Source organism: Phyllostomus discolor, chromosome 6 (assembly GCF_004126475.2).
Source record: "Phyllostomus discolor isolate MPI-MPIP mPhyDis1 chromosome 6, mPhyDis1.pri.v3, whole genome shotgun sequence".
Lineage (NCBI taxonomy): Eukaryota > Metazoa > Chordata > Mammalia > Chiroptera > Phyllostomidae > Phyllostomus > Phyllostomus discolor.
In genome coordinates this window covers 171383571-171399026 of record NC_040908.2, presented here as the reverse complement: position 1 = coordinate 171399026, position 15456 = coordinate 171383571, and the positions used below count along the sequence as shown (strand labels likewise).

General features: G+C 69.4%; 2 protein-coding genes across 6 annotated transcripts; one reads left to right on the top strand and one right to left on the bottom strand.

Moving 5' to 3' along the window:
- The first annotated feature begins 421 nt into the window (after positions 1–421).
- On the top strand, positions 422–7730 carry PKP3 (plakophilin 3). Its single transcript, XM_028517710.2, has 13 exons — positions 422–788; positions 2798–2877; positions 3017–3648; positions 3738–3861; positions 4334–4538; positions 4885–5059; positions 5498–5615; positions 5686–5856; positions 5935–6120; positions 6589–6742; positions 6894–7086; positions 7174–7261; positions 7432–7730. The coding sequence occupies exons 1-13, from the start codon at positions 566–568 to the stop codon at positions 7465–7467; spliced, it is 2385 nt and encodes a 794-aa protein (XP_028373511.1). The 5' UTR covers positions 422–565; the 3' UTR covers positions 7468–7730.
- A 900-nt stretch (positions 7731–8630) lies between these two features.
- Positions 8631–15314, bottom strand: SIGIRR (single Ig and TIR domain containing). Of its 5 annotated transcripts, none has more exons than XM_036029926.1 (10): positions 15174–15314; positions 12229–12387; positions 11464–11662; positions 10858–10991; positions 10613–10753; positions 10075–10218; positions 9802–9904; positions 9584–9734; positions 9210–9399; positions 8631–8929 (listed from the first exon to the last, which is right to left on the bottom strand). In XM_036029926.1, the coding sequence occupies exons 2-10, from the start codon at positions 12233–12235 to the stop codon at positions 8766–8768; spliced, it is 1233 nt and encodes a 410-aa protein (XP_035885819.1). In that variant the 5' UTR covers positions 12236–12387; positions 15174–15314; the 3' UTR covers positions 8631–8765. The 5 variants fall into 5 exon arrangements, with proteins under 5 accessions (XP_035885819.1, XP_035885822.1, XP_035885820.1 ...); XM_036029929.1 differs by having other exon boundaries at positions 15260–15276; XM_036029927.1 differs by lacking the exon at positions 15174–15314 and adding an exon at positions 12727–14062.
- Positions 15315–15456: the final 142 nt, after the last annotated feature.

Below are 15456 nucleotides of genomic sequence, written 5' to 3'. Positions count from 1 at the left end.
CCGAGGACGGTGACCAGGACGGTGACCAGGACTCCTTGGGCCCCTTCCAGCCTCAGCCCCGCATCCTCAGGCCTGACCCTCAGCACTGACCGGACTCCCAATAGTGACTCTGTGTTTTTCTAAACGTTCAGCACCCCCCCCAGGCCCGCCTCAGCCTCCAGGCTGGGCCCCTGGAGCCGCCAGAGGACAGTAGGGCCCGGTTAGCTCAGCCCCACACCCAGGGGCCGTGAGGCCTTCTCCGTCAGGGAGCAAATCCGGGCCCAGACCCGGCAGCCGGGCCCTGGCCGGGGCTGGAGGAGGAGGCAGCCAGGCCTGGACCTGGGCCTGTTCTTCCACCTAAATTCCACCTTAAGCGGGCGGTGGCCCCTCCCTCCCACCTGGCCCAGGTGTCCCCGCCCCCAGCCGAGCTCAGGGCTGGGCGGGCGTCCGCCTCCCAGCCAGCCAGCGGGGAGGGAACTTCAGGGACAGGGCCGCTCGGGACGGGGACGGCACCCGAAGACAGTTCAGGCTGGAGGCGTCCACTGCGGCCCAGGCCAGGCGGCCCTGGCCCCGCGCGCCTGCCGCCATGCAAGACGGCAACTTCCTGCTGTCGGCCCTGCAGCCCGAGGCCGGCGTGTGCTCCCTGGCGCTGCCCTCCGACCTGCAGCTGGACCGCCGGGGCGCCGAGGGGCCGGAGGCTGAGCGGCTGCGCGCCGCCCGGGTCCAGGAGCAGGTCCGCGCTCGCCTCCTGCAGCTGGGCCAGCAGGCGAGGCACAACGGGACGGCCGAGCCGGACGGGGCGGCCAGAGGTAGGCGGCGGCGGCCGGCAGGGTGGGCGCCGGGTGGCGGGGGCGGCGGACAGAGGCGGCCTCGGCGGGTGTGGTGGTGCCGGGCCAGAGGCCTCGGCGAGGCCGGCTCCAGGGTTCAGCTCCCTGACTCACCCGGGCCCTGCACTGAGTCACCCACCCCGCCCAAGAGGGTGTGGGAGAAGCCATGGGTGGGGCTTCCCACCACCCCTCGGGGCCCAGGGGGTCCCCTCAGCCAGGCCTGGCTGGGACCTCCTGGCCCTCATCCCTGACCCCCCCCAGGGGGCTGACAGGGGGGCTGACAGGGCGGCTGGCGCTTGGCACATGGCAGGCCCGTCTCCAGGGGCACACCTGCAGCACACCTGGCACACGTCCCGCCCCCACGACAGGCTCACACACGGTCCCTGAGACAGGCGGACACGCACATCAGTGCCAGGGAGGCAGACGCCCCGGCTCCGGTGCCCGCCCCACCCCCACGCCCCGCAGGGACGGGCAGACAGAGACGTGAGGGCGGGTCTGGGGATCCTGGACCAGCGCCACCCGTCTGCCCGTCCGACCGGGGCCCCCTGCTGTGACCCAGATCCTCTCCGTGACAACAGCAGCGGGGGGCTCGGTGCCAGGCAGACCGCCCTGTGCAGGAATCCTGGCTCCACTGCATGCGTGTGTGCACACGTGTGTGCATGTTGTGTGTGTGTGTGCATGCAGGTGTGCATCCTGTGTGAGCGTGAGTATATGCTGCCACGACTGTGAATGCCATTTCCTCACTCGCCAAGCCACAGCGGCGGGGACCAGGGTTAGGGGGGCGAGCCTCCCAGGATGGCAGGGGTAGGGACCTTGGCCCCCAGGGGTCCCCGTGAAGGTCAGCCAGCACAGGGGTCACCAGAGCAGCCTGGGCCCCTGGGTCCTCCCCCGCCCCCCACCCCCAGGCCCCGGCCTCCCTGATGGCCTGGGTGGCGCCCAGGGGTCATGGGGTGGAGGGTGGAGCAGAGAAGGGTTAATTACCACCCTGGCCGCCCTGCCAATTAGGGGCAGGAAGATTATAATTTGGGGTGGGGGTAAGTTCCCCAGGCTGAGCCTCCCTAGCGTCAAAGGGTTAATAGCCCCTGCCCAGAAGCCTCATTAGCCAGGGCAGGTCGGAGACAGAGGCTGGAGGGCGGGCCAGGCCCCTGGCCTGCACCCCAGCCCGAGTCCTCCGGGGAGACTGGACCGGCCCCCGCACCGCAGATGTGGCCCCAGCGGGACTCTGGCAGGGGCGGATCCCCCAGGCAGCCCCTCCCTGTCCAAAAAGCCCACCCCTCCCCAGTCTGCCCCACTGCCCCGCCCTGGTGTGTCCCCCCATCCGCCCGTCCAGGCACCCAGTTGTCTGCTCCGCATCCCCCCAGGCTCCCTCCCCCCAGCTTGGAAGGCCAGTCACCCTCCAGTCTGTCCGTCTGTCCATCCGCCCATCCTCACCACAGCCCGTCTCCCATCTCTCCGCCCTCTGCCCACCCCACCCCGTCTGTCCACTCACTCACCACAGAGTCAGGCTGGCGCCAGGGCCCTCGGTTTGTGAGTGGCTGGGCAGCCCGGGCGTGGCTCTGCCAGGTGGGACAGGGGACCGCCCCTCAGGACAGACTGGTCCAGGGACACTGTCGGCGAGCAAAGCCTTGCCCTGTGTGGCCACGGCACGGGACGGGCTCGCGGGAGGTCACTGTGGCTTCCTGGAGGAGGGGCCGGGCACCCTGCCCTGGCAGAGATCGGAGCGCTAACACAGGGGCCCCTGCCACGCCACCCGAGGGGCTGAGGTCATTGGGTTGAGCGCGTCTGCCCCCAGCGCAGCTCGAGGAGCCGGAGGCGGTGGCAGAGGGGCCACCAGGGCTGACATCAGAGGAGACAGATGAGGCGATGGCAGGGACCGGGGCCAAGGCCCCTGCCCCCCACCCCCTGCCCTTGGGCCCAGGGCCCAGGGGACAGGCAGGACACCAGTGCTCTGCCGTCCAGCCTGGCCAAGCTCCCACTGCCCCTGTCTGCAGGCTCGCCATGGGGCCAGTTCCACACTCTGCAGGCAGGCTTCAGCTCCCGCTCGCAGGGCCAGAGTGGGGACGGCGCCTCGGTGAGTGACACCCGCTCCAGCCGGAGAGTCGGGGCTCTGTGGTCCCAGGGGAACCGCTCTGGGGGAGGCTGTGGTCCCTAGGGTGCGGGAGAGCCCGGCGGGCCCTGACTCACCGCCCCCCACCCCATCCTGCTCGCAGACCTACCGGCAGCTCGCCAAACCCTCCTACAGCCCGGCTGCCTGGTCCTCCCGCTCGGCGGTGGACCTGAGCTGTGGACGGAGGATGAGCTCCGCCCACAACGGGGGCGGCGCCTACGGGGTCACAGGGTACGGAGGAGCCCAGCCCGCCGCCTGCCTCAGCACCCGGCCTGTGTCCTTCCACGAGCGCGGAGGTGGCGGAGGCAGCCGGGTGGACTACGACACCTTGTCCCTTCGCTCACTGCGGCTGGGCCCTGGGGCCCTGGATGACCGCTGCAGCGTGGTATCCGAGCAGCTGGAGCCCGCAGCCACCTCCGCCTACAGGGCCTTCGCCTACGAGCGCCAGGCCAGCTCCAGCTCCGGCCGGGCAGGCGGCCTGGACTGGCCGGAGGCTGTGGAGGGTCCGCCGCCCAGCCGGACTATCCGTGCCCCTGCCATGCGGACCCTGCAGCGATTCCAGAGCAGCCACCGCAGCCGCGTGGCGGCTGGGGCGGTGCCAGGGCCCATCCTGGAGCCCGTGGCCCGAGCACCTTCGGTGCGCAGCCTCAGCCTGGGCGAAGCCGGCCACCTGCCGGATGTGCGTGGGCTGGACAGCTACGGCGGTCAGCGCACTCTGCAGAGGCTCAGCAGTGGGTGAGCTTGGCCTGGCGTGGGGAGGGGGCTGCTGCCGTGGCCCCAGGCGTCCCCATGGTCAGCCTGACCCTTGGCCCCTGTTTCTGCAGCTTCAATGACATTGACCTGCCGTCGGCAGTTAAGTACCTCATGGCCTCGGACCCGAACTTGCAGGTGCTGGGAGCGGCCTACATCCAGCACAAGTGCTACAGCGACGCTGCGGCCAAGAAGCAGGTGACCAGCCTGTGAACACCCCTGCTGACCCCAACTCTCACTGACCTCTCTGCCAGCTGACGGGGCACATTCCACCCTGCCCAGAGCCTCCCCTGCAGGGGAGGAGCAGGAGGGAGTGCTATGCACACCCGCACAACCTGCACACCCCTTCATACCCCTGTGCACACCTCTGTGCACATCTGCACACCTCTGCACACCTGCACACATCTGTGCACACCGGCACAACCTACACACACACCTTCACACCTCTGCACACCTGCATACACCTTCTCACCTCTGTGCATATCTGCACAACCTACACACACCTTCACACCTCCGTGCACACTTCCACACACCTGCACACTTCTGCACACCTTCACACCTCTGTGCACACCTCTGCACACCTGCACACAACTTGCACACACCTTCACACCTCTGTGCACACCTGCATAGTGCGCGCACACGTGCCAACCTGGCATGCCTGTGCCCGCAGGCCCGCAGCCTCCAGGCTGTACCCCGGCTGGTGAAGCTCTTCAACCACGCCAACCAGGAGGTGCAGCGCCATGCCACGGGCGCCATGCGCAACCTGATCTACGACAACGCGGAGAACAAGCTGGCCCTGGTGGAGGAGAACGGCATCTTCGAGCTGCTGCGGACGCTGCGCGAGCAGGACGACGAGCTGCGCAAGAACGTCACAGGTGCCGGCGCCGCCCCGCCCCCGCCCCCGCCCCCGCCGCCTGTGGCCCTCCGCCTGCTCCGGCTCTGTGCTCGCCCGCCCCCCATCCCATCACTTTCTCTGGCTCCCGTGACTGCCTTTGTGGCAGGTCTCCAGTGCCCAGGGCCATGTCCCCAGGGTCTGCTGCAGCCCCGGGGCCCTGCAGGTCACACTCCAGCTGTCCCCAGTGGGCTTTCGGGTGAGGGTCATCGTGATAGGTGAGCCCTGGGTGTGGGGGGGGGGCTAGAAGCTTCCTCTCAGCATCCAGGGACAAGCCAGAGGGATTGCCGGGCTGCCCCTGACCACGGCTCTGGCCCCACCTGCCGCAGGGATCCTGTGGAACTTGTCCTCCAGCGACCATCTGAAGGACCGCCTGGCCCGAGACACGCTGGAGCAGCTCACGGACCTGGTGCTGAGCCCCCTCTCGGGGGCTGGGGGCCCACCCCTCATCCAGCAGAACGCCTCTGAGTCCGAGATCTTCTACAACGCCACGGGCTTCCTCAGGTGCGCCGGGCAGGGGGCAGCGCCGGGCAGGGGGCAGCACCTGGCAGGGGGCAGCGGGCACTGGGCTGGGAGAGGCCGAGGCGGCAGCTGTGGGGCAGGAGCGGGAGTCCGGGAGGCCTGACACCAGGGCGGAGACGGCCAGGGAGCGGGAGCAGAGAGACCAAGCCGGGCTGGGAGCTGACGCAGGAGGCCGCCAGGTGTGATGCCAGCAGACTCAGCGTTCATTAAGTCAGGGCTCGATCTGACCTTCGTGACCTCTTCTGGACGCTGCGGGGTGTGAACGGGGTGGCTGTGCAGCGGGACCTGGGCCAGCGGTGTCTCAGGGGGACCAAGGGCAGGAGGTGCCCAAAGGACCTTCAGCCCTTGGGTTCAGGTCCCTGTGGGGGTGGGATCTTCTGGGGGTCCCCGGGGGTGTCTCTGATCCGCCTCCACCCACAGGAACCTCAGCTCAGCCTCCCAGGCCACTCGCCAGAAGATGCGGGAGTGCCACGGGCTGGTGGACGCCCTGGTCACCTACATCAACCACGCCCTGGACGTGGGCAAGTGCGAGGACAAGGTGAGGGGCGGCCTGTGCCGAGGGGGTGGGGGGGCGCCGGCCCGTTCTGACCGCAGCCCGCCCGTGGCAGAGCGTGGAGAACGCCGTGTGCGTGCTGAGGAACCTGTCCTACCGCCTGTACGACGAGATGCCGCCGTCAGCCTTGCAGCGACTCGAGGGCCGGGGCCGCAGGGACGTGGCTGGGGCGCCGCCCGGCGAGGTGGTGGGCTGCTTCACGCCGCAGAGCCGGCGGCTTCGAGAGGTGGGCCTGGGCCGGGCGGGCAGCGGTGGGGAGCCTGGCCCGACCTCGGCTGACCCTCCTCCACACCTTGCTGCCCAGCTGCCCCTCACTGCCGACGCGCTGACCTTCGCCGAGGTGTCCAAGGACCCCAAGGGCCTCGAGTGGCTGTGGAGCCCCCAGATCGTGGGCCTGTACAACCGCCTCCTGCAGCGCTGCGAGCTCAACCGGCACACCACGGAGGCGGCCGCGGGGGCCCTGCAGAACATCACCGCCGGGGACCGCAGGGTGAGGGCCCCCCCCCCCCGCCCCCGAGGGGGCGCCCGGCCACCTGCCGGGGACGCGAGGGCGCACAGGGGGTGGGAGCCTGCGGTCCGCTGGGGGAGGGGCAGCAGACACACCCAGACTCGTGGGCGGACCGACAGAGGGAAGAAGGCGGGGGAGCGGCGGCCTCCGGCTGGGCAGGAGGGGCGGGAAAGGGGGACGTCTGAGGCACAGCGGGAGTGAGGCCAGCGTCCCGGCTGGGGCAGACCTTGGGGCTGTGGGCTCTCAGGCTGGGCTCTGGGTCTGAGCGGAGGTGCCCGGGGGGCCTACGCCGACAGGGGCCTGACCGGAGTCGTGCTCCGTGAGGTCCTGGCCGGGGTGCACAGGGGATGGGAGCCAGTGCTGCCTCAGTTTCCCCACGAGGGGACCGCGAGGATGCAGGCGGGCGCCGGCGCCTTCACCTGCTCTCATCAGCCCCTCCCCCACCCGCAGTGGGCGGGCGTGCTCAGCCGCCTGGCTCTGGAGCAGGAGCGCATCCTGAACCCGCTGCTGGACCGCGTCCGCACGGCCGACCACCACCAGCTGCGCTCGCTGACCGGCCTCATCCGGAACCTGTCCCGGAACGCCAGGAACAAGGACGAGATGTGTGAGTCAGTTGGCGGTGCGGGGCCCCGCCCTCGGCTGCCCAGCCGGCGCTCCCCTGGACCCGGTCTGAATTGCTGCCCGGCCGGGCTGGCTTCTCGCCAGCTCCCTGGGGCTGCGAGTGGGGCCGACACTGACCGCCTGGCCTCCCCCAGCCACGAAGGTGGTGAGCCACCTGATCGAGAAGCTGCCGGGCAGCGTGGGCGAGAAGTGCCCCCCGGCGGACGTGCTGGTGAACATCATCGCCATACTCAACAACCTGGTGGTGGTCAGTCCCATCGCGGCCCGAGACCTGCTGTACTTTGACGGGCTCCGCAAGCTGGTCTTCATCAAGAAGAAGCGCGACAGGTGAGGCCACCCTGCCGCCCAGCCTGCCCTCCGGCTTCGCCCGCCCCCGCTGACCCCGCCCCCTCTGACCCTGTCGGCCCTCCCCAGCCCTGACAGCGAGAAGTCCTCCCGAGCGGCCTCCAGCCTCCTGGCCAATCTGTGGCAGTACAACAAGCTCCACCGGGACTTCCGGGCGGTACGTTCCAGCGGCGACGGCGCTGGGGCCGGGGGCAGCGCGTGGGCGGCCTTGCACACTGGGGTGGAGCCGGAGACCCGGGGAGAGGGGTCCACATCAGCGCCCCGGGGGGCGGGTGGGACGCAAGGTGGCTTGCGTCCTCTCACTCACCCCCTCGCCCCCAACTGCAGAAGGGTTATCGGAAGGAGGACTTCCTGGGCCCCTAGGCAAGGCCTTCCTGGAGGAGGAGGAGGACGCAACGTGACCCAGCCTCCGAGGGACAGGCTTGGCTCCGCACCGCCTGCCAGCCGGCCCGGAGGAGAAGGCCGATGGCCCGGGGGCCGCTCGCTGCCGCCCCACGTGCAGCTTGGAAAGGCCTGGGCCACCAGGGAGGAGACGGGGGTGGGGCGGGGCGGGGGGGCTTCCAGCTGGGGACTTGGCTTCTGCAGGGCAGGGAGTGGGGCAGGGCTTGAGGCTGCTCTGGTGTGTGGGCTGGTGGCCGTGGCGGAGGTGGGGCCGGCGGGGCCGGGCGGGGCCTCGGGACAGCCGGCGCTGGGAGTAAATAAAGGTGGTCATGGCGACAGCAGCCCCAGTCCTGCGTGTTTTCTGGCCACTCTGACCCCTGGGTGTTCCAGTGTCCCCAAGCACAACCATGCCGTCCTCTGGGCCTCCTCTCAGGCTCGGGGAGGGGGTGTCTGGTGAAGAGAGCTGGCCAGGGGGAGCAGCGGAGGCGGGGCACCCCGCAGCAGCCTCAGTGCCACCCCAGGCCCAGACGCCGCAGAGCTGGGGACTTCAGGCACATGGGGACTGGGGGCATGGCCACTCCTGACTCTGGTGCTGTCCTGCTCACGAGACAAAGGCCCCCGACACTCCTCCTTGCCCTGCCCCCTGCCCCCTGGGGGTTCCTGGCTGGGGACTGTCCTGCTATCCATCTGAGGCTCGGGACCCAGCAGGTTCGGGCCCCACCCCCCTCGCCCTGAGTCAGGCCCCTTGGCGGTGAGGCGCTCACTGATCTTCTCAGGGCTTCCTGAGCAACAAAGGGCTTCCTCTGCAAAGCTCAGAACCTGGAGTCTCTTAAAGGGGTTGACTCCCCCAGCACCTGTCTCGGTCAGAGGGGGCTGGGGACAGCCACACTGCCCCCCACCCCCAGCCCTGCAGAGGGGCCCAAGGAGGCCACACCAGAGCCCTGCCTGAGCTGGCTCCGCATGGAAGCGGATGGAGGGAGGGAGGGCTGGAGCGGACGCCCAGATTCTGTGGCGGAGTGGCCATCAGTGTGGAACAAGGGAGGGGTTGACAGCCCTGAGGAGCCTGAGGCGGAAGTGAGGGGTGCCCAGCCCCGGCCGCTGAGTGCCCCCTTCTTGCCCCGGGAGAGGACAGGATGCGGCCCCAGCAGGGTCCAAAAAGACTTTATTTTTCTGGCATGAGGACAGGTCCCAGGGTCCCAGGGCCACAGGCAGGCAGGGCTCAGGGTCCCGCTCCCAGCTGTCCCTGGCCTCCTGCGGCACCATCGGAGGTGAGGGGCCAGTTACATGTCCTCCTCAGACACCAGGCAGTAGAAGTCCGTGCGGGCGCTGTAGTTGCGGGAGCCAAGGTCAGAGACGTCCACCTCGCTGCCCCGGGCCTCTCCCGGCGAGACCCCACTCGCGTGTGGTGGAGCTGGTGGCTCCCCAAAGACAGGGCCTCGCACACCTGTGGAGGAGACACCACCAGGCCTGAAGCTGAGCTCCCTCCCCGCTCACCCTCCTGGGAGGTAACAGTTGAGGACCCAGAAGCTCTGGGCACGCCTTAGGCCCACGCGCCTCTGGGGAAGCTGTGTGGTCAGGGGTCCTGGGGGTGCCAAGCCCATCCACAGCCTGCAGGGACGAGTCCCGGCCACCCGAACCCCTTTCAGAGCTCCTCGAAGCTGTGAGCCCCTCTTCCTTCCCAGGTAGAGTTCCTCAGGGTCAGGGGTGGGGCTGGGTGCACATACCCAGGTCCCCCTCGGGGTCGAGGTCCAGCTCCGGGTCCAGGGTCCGACCCTCGGAAACCTGGCCTCGCACAATCAGCATGGGGTCCTTGTCATCCTGCAGCCGGGTCTGCGGGTCTCCCTCCCTCGTTCGGTACTGCACCTTCCGCGGCAGCGCCAGCTGTAGCTCTTTCCAAAAGTCGGAGGAAGGCGTCTGGGGGCCAAGGTGGGGCGCTGAGCACGTGTGGACACGTGGGGGAGGCCCACGCTGGAAGCCCTGGCCCCAGACAAACAACGCCAGGAAGCGCCCGCACTGGCTCTGGGAGCCTCAAAGGAGGCTGCTTGGGCAGCGCGCCACGGAACTCCGCCCACCCCGAAGCCCGCACCACCCTCCGCACCACGGAGCCGGGCCTCCAGCGCAGCAGGGTCACCAGGTGGCGGTGCTGGCGCAGCAGGAGCAGCGCAGGATGCTCGGGGTCGCGCCGCTGACCCTCGAAGGTGATGAAGATGGGTCTGCGCGTGAGCTCCAGCAGCCGGCACAGGCCCTCCCTGCGGGGGCGGGACCGTCAGCAGACCGCGGTTGGGCCCCGCCCCCACGGCCCCGCGCAACACCCACCGGAAGCTGTGGCTGCACCAGGCCCGCCCCAGGAAGGCGTCCGACAGCACCACGATGAGGCGCCGGCAGCGGCTCAGGTTCACCAGGAGGTCGGCGGAGGGCTCTGCGAAAAGCCGGTAGGCTGGGGCCCAGGGGGTCAGGGTCCACCGCGAGAGAGGGTGGGGCCCAACGAGAGGCGAGGCCAGGGCCGAGGGGCGGGGCCAGAGCCGAGGGGCGGGTCTGGGGGCGTGGCCCAGCGCGGGGGCGGAGCCCCGGAACCGGGCGCTGCTGTACCTGCCCGGGGCAGGAGGTCGCGGTCGTCCAGGAAGAGCTTGTAGCCCCGATGCCGCTCCAGCTGCGGCTTCAGGATGAAGTTCACGAACTTTCGATCTTCGGGGCTGTCGCTGTAGGAGACGTACGCGTCGTAGAGCTTCCCGTCTGCAGACGGCGGCGGGTCAGCGCGGCCCTTCCCAGGCCCGGCTGCCACTTCCAGGTGCCGTCCCTTAGGGCCCCCTCACCCTTTCCCCACACGCGCGCAGGACCGAGGCCCGCACCCCCGACGCAGACCCCGCCCCCGCCCCCTCCCCAATACAGGATTCTTAAAGCGGGGGCCTAGAAACAGCAGACTGGCCTCCTGGCCCCTTTCGGCTGACGCTCTGCCCTCCCGGGCTGCATGTGTCCCTCTCCCCTGGAATGCATGCTCACCGGAGCCCTGCAGGGCTGATGCGCCCCTATTGCCCACCCCCAGAGCCCCTCCGCTTGCCCGGGGCAGCCCCACCCGGAGGGAGCCTCCGGAGGCTGATGCCACCAGGCCGGCTGCCCACCCACGTACCATTCATCTCCACCTCCCCGTAGTTGTCTTGGTACCAGAGCTGCACGTTGAGCCGGCACTTCACGTAGAGCAGGGCCGCCAGAAGCAGGGCCAGCAGGACCAGCAGCGAGGCCAGCACGGCCGCCAGGTGGCCTGCGGGGCCTGGGGACAGCGCTGTGGCCTGAGCGGCTGCAGCCCTCACCCAGCCCCCTCCAGCCCCCAGGCTCCTCGGCCCCCTCCTACCTGTCCCCCTGTATCCCCCTCACCAGCTCTCCAGAGAGTGAAGGAGGAGGAGCTGACATTCCAGACGGAGCAGGCGAAGGCCCCGTAGTCCTCAGCACCGGTCAGGTTGACCCCCAGGACACTGGATACTAGCACCTCGGACGAGTTGGTCTTGACCCTGGGCAGACCGGGCCCCGCTCTGTCACCTGGGGCCTGAGAGCGTCGTCGGACCCCCAGAGCCCCACCCGTCTGGGGTTCGCCAAGAGGCTGCAGCTGGGCCTCCCTGGGCAGCCCTCAGGCCATACGCTGAGAGAGGTGGCAGAACCCGCTGAAGGCAGGTCTGTTTAGCGACAGTCACCCTGATCCCGGGTCTGTGTCTGGGTCCCAGGGGCCCTCGGGCCCCAGGCTGGGGCCAACGGCCCATGCCTCATTCAGGCCTCAGGACACTGCTGGCCCCCGTGGCCCTGGACGGTGGTATACGGAGAGTGTCTGCAAGGTCCCTCTGTCCCTGCGGGCACTGACTCTCACTCAGTCTGTGTCCAGAGTGGCACTCTGCCCGTGTCCCGTCTGGGAAGTCACTCCCCAGGTGGTTACGGACCAGGTGCGGGTCGGAGAGGCCGCCTGCCGCGTGCGTGTCGGGGGCCTCTTACCAGGACTCCTCGTGAAGGCCGTGGTGGCTGCCGTTGCCCAGCGGCAGCCCGTCTTTCAGCCACTGGACCGAGGGCAGAGGACAGTGGGGCGGAGAGACCACCCAGGCTGTGCAGTTCAGAGTGACCACACTGCCCAGGGCTGGCGCCAGTGTCTGGTCTCCAGAAGGGGAGAGGAAGTCGGGGGGCCTGCTGCAGACATCTGCAGAAACATGACACACGGCAGGTCAGCCGCGCCCAGGGCACCTGGCTCCCACTCCCTGCAGGTGGTCTGTGGGCAGGAAGAACAGGCTGGCCAGAGGCATGTGTGGCTGGGTGGCCACACTATGTCTGTCCCGGGGTCTCATGGAGGACAGGGCCCGGAATCTGGCTGCTCGTCCACCCAGGACAAGAGCCCCGGGTCAAGGGCCAGGCACTATAGCCTCAGCCCTGCCCCCTCCTGGGGGAGTCGCTGTGAGCGTGGGCACCTTCCACCTGGGATCGGAGCCTGGGGTAGCAGCAGACCACAGGCAAACCTTCCCGCCTCCCTGAGACCGGGACTTTCTCACCTTCAAACCAGGCTGAGGAGCACTAGGAGTCAGAGGAGACAGCCCTCATCTCAGAGCGCATTCCCCCAGCCACCCACATCTCCCTGCACCCCCCCCGACTGTGCCCACCCCCACTGGCCTGAAGGAGTGTGAGCAGAGCTCAGGCAACATGGCAGCCAGGAGCCAGGGAGGTGCAGGAGGTGGGTGAGAGTGGGGCGCATACCCCCCGCCACCCATCTACCTGCCATGGTCTGACCGGGCCCTCCTCCGGCAGGTTGGGCACGGTGCCAGGCCCGGCTGAGTGGGCTCCTCAGCTGAGCAGACCGGACCCCGAGGGCTGGGCGGGACGCCCTCTCTGTCTTCTCAGCGGGTCAGTCAGGGCGCCAGGATGGGTCAGAGGCTGCCGCCATCCCCAGAGAGCGAGTTAAACAAGAACAGGGTGAGTTAACATGTAACTTTGGCCACAAACAGCACCTGCTGCCCCTTGGATGCCAGCAGAGCCCCAGAACAGTGTCGGGGCTGGGGCACCTCACACAGGCCTGGGAGGGGCCCTGGGGGGACCTTCCCCTGCCCCAGGGCCACCGTGACGGCCAGGGCGGGAGAGTGGGCACACACCCTCTGGCACCCTCTCGGGGCCAGGAGGCAGCCTTTCCTTCGCAGCCCCCCCCTGCACACCCCTCCCCTGCAGTCTCTGTGGGGCACACCCACCCCGACACACACAGCCCCTCCCCCCACACACCTGCACGGAACCCCACACCTCAGCACTCCGGTCCACACGCGGGCACGCACGGCACAGACTTGGAACGGCCCCTGCAGGGGCACAGCCCCACACACACCAGGAGCCACGCACCCACCTCCTGTCGTCCCTCACTGTCACCGGCACGCATGCTGCACATGCCGCGGCCTCCCCTCAGCCAGGCCTGACGCCGCGGAGGGGCCTCGGGCTGGGCAGGCAGCAGGGGAGGAGGGTTCAGGCCCACGGCGGCCCGAGCAGCAGGCCGCCGTGGGAGGGCACCGGAGAGTCACCTGGTTCCGGCTCTTTCCTCCAGCAGGGGATGCAGTCACAGAGGTCATTGACCTGTGCTTGGGAGCAAATTCTGCCCAGCTGGGCCCCTGGCCCAGCCCGGAGCCCCGAGGCCGCCCTGGACACTGCGCCAACGGGGGTGAGGACCTGGCTTTGTTCGGGTGTTTGATCCGGACTTTTCCGTAGTTTCCTGGCCTCGCGGTCACATCCTCTCCTGAACCGAAACCCCACCCCGGCACCCACCCCTCCAGGCAGGCGGGCAGTGAGGTTCTCGCAGCCCCGCCTGCCCCCGCCAGCTCCGCCTGCCCCTGCTCTTCCTGTAGCTCTGAGTCAAGGGCTCCTTCCTCTGGGCCCGCCCCAGCCCACCGGGGCTGCACTTCCTGAGGCCAGGCCTGAGGTGTGGGGGAGGTGGCAGAGGCTGGAGCCTAGGGCAAGGTGAGGGGCTCTGGCAAGGAGGCCCCCAGTGGGGGCTACCCTGCACACACAGGAGGAGGGCCAGCTGGGCAGGGTGGCCTGCTTCCTGGAGACCCCCCCACCACGATGCCACCCCAGGAAAGCAGGGGAATCTCCATGTCCTCCCGCACCCCCGCCCCCACATCAAAGTGAGCAGGCCCATGTGTCTCTAACCTCTGACCTCCTGGGGAGGGGGGTCCTATGGAAACTCCTGCCAATAATAGGGCCTAGATCAGGGATCTTTGGTCCCCTCCCTGACCACCTCCAAGGTGTAGACCCCAAACAGTGAGCAGGTACCAGTGGGCTGTGGTGCCAGTGTGGCCCCTGGTTTCAGGCTGGGATGAGAGGACAGTGCCCCCCTTTCAGGACAGGAAGTAAACAGGGGCCTCGGAGGAGGCTCCCAGCTCTGTGTTGGGGCAGCCAGCTTTCCCCGTTGTCCCTGCTGACTCCGCCCCCAGACTGACCTAGGACTCGGAGGTCCAGCAACAGGTGGCCGGTACTGATGTCCGTAGAAAAGGGCCCCTGCCCCAGCCCTCACCCACAGGGGGCCAGCAGCGGGTACCTCTGATGCAGCACCAGCTTTGCAACCCCCTTCCTCCTCCGGCCCCAGCCCTGACAGCCTCGCTGTGGCCCTCCAGCGCCTGGCCCAGGAGCCCAGGCAGGAAGCAGGGTGGCGCTCTCCCAGCGACCCCCACCAGCCTCGCTGCCTCTCAGAGCGTCTGCCAGGCTGCCCCCGTCTGTGCCGCCAGCTCCCAGCTGCGCCTGGATGCCCTCACCTCCGGGGGGGGGGGGCAGAAAAACCACCCACATGGTCGCAGGCTCTCTCTCAGAACAGTATTTCTGAACCGCCCCCCCACCCGCACCACCCAGCACCTTGGGCCCCACAACCGTGGTTCCTGGAAAAGTCCAGGCTCCTTCGCCCTCAGGTCTGTGCGGTGGGGCTGCTACCCCAGCCTCAGGAACAGACTGGACCCCGGCCCGCCGCCGGCTTTGCGGCTCAGCGCCCCATAGTTTCCTAGCAGCGTCTGTGTCTCATCCAGGGCGCGCGGCCACTCTGCGCCTTGCGGGGTGCTGCGCCCCCGGAGCGTCTCTCCTGAATGAAGGAACGTGCGCGTGGAAAGCTGTGGCCTCGCAGGCCCAGGGGCTCCGTCCTCCCCTCTCAGCCCAACGATGCCCAGCTCTCCCGCCACACCACACACCCCACACCCTGCGACCCGCCGTGCCTGGGGTGGACCGGACTTAGCGCCCCCACTGTACAGGTGCACCGCTCAGGCGGCCGGGGGCGCGCACAGCTGGCGGGCGCGCGCCGGCGGCGGCTTGGAGCGCGCAGGTGGCGGCAGCTCTGCCGGGCGACCGGCGCGCCCCGGCTCTGGCACTCTTCCCGGGTCGTTCCCCCAGCCCTGGGGGGCCTCTGGTCTGGGGTCTGGGATTGGGGCGTTGCTGGGTGGCCCGGCGTGTCCCGCTCCCCCTCCCTCTCCTGCGCAGAGGCCACGAGGAAGCCGTTGCCTGCGTCCGGAGCCGCTGGGAGGCCCGAGAGGCGGGTAAGCGACGGGCTCGGGCTTCCGGGCGGGCGACGCGGGCAGCCAGGCCGACTCCGAGCTACTTCCTGCGGGACCGCGCCCGCGCAGAGCTCCTCGGGGCAAGCAGCCCCCGCCGCCCCAAGCACCGGGCCTGGACCGCACTTCTGGGCCTCGGCGACCTCCACTCACCCAGGTGGCTCTGAACCGTGACTGCCACTCGTCTGCTGCCAGGACGCGGGCCTCGCGAGCGACCGCGGGGGGGCGGGGCGGCTCACCTGGGGCAGGTGCGCAGCGGCGACAGCCCCAGCGGCGGCAACAGGTGCAGCCCCGCCCAACACCCAGGGCCGAGGGCGGACCCAAGTGTCCCGCTTTGCGCCCAAGGCTGGCGGGGAAGACAGTTAGGCGGCTCAGCTCCTCAGTCGGGAGCCCCAGGCCAGGCTCGTGGCCAAAGCACACCAACCGGCCCTGAGAG

What these genes read in the sequence shown, in the direction of transcription:
- PKP3 (XM_028517710.2), top strand. Translation starts at nt 566, where the DNA reads ATGCAAGACGGCAACTTCCTGCTGTCGGCCCTGCAGCCCGAGGCCGGC. An exon ending in GCCGGACGGGGCGGCCAGAG is followed by an intron (nt 789 to 2,797) that starts GTAGGCGGCGGC and finishes CCCTGTCTGCAG; the next exon opens with GCTCGCCATGGGGCCAGTTC. An exon ending in GCTGCGCAAGAACGTCACAG is followed by an intron (nt 4,539 to 4,884) that starts GTGCCGGCGCCG and finishes CACCTGCCGCAG; the next exon opens with GGATCCTGTGGAACTTGTCC.
- SIGIRR (XM_036029926.1), bottom strand. An exon ending in CGGGGAGGTGGAGATGAATG is followed by an intron (nt 10,219 to 10,612) that starts GTACGTGGGTGG and finishes CGCCGTCTGCAG; the next exon opens with ACGGGAAGCTCTACGACGCG. An exon ending in CGACCTCCTGCCCCGGGCAG is followed by an intron (nt 9,905 to 10,074) that starts GTACAGCAGCGC and finishes GGCTTTTCGCAG; the next exon opens with AGCCCTCCGCCGACCTCCTG.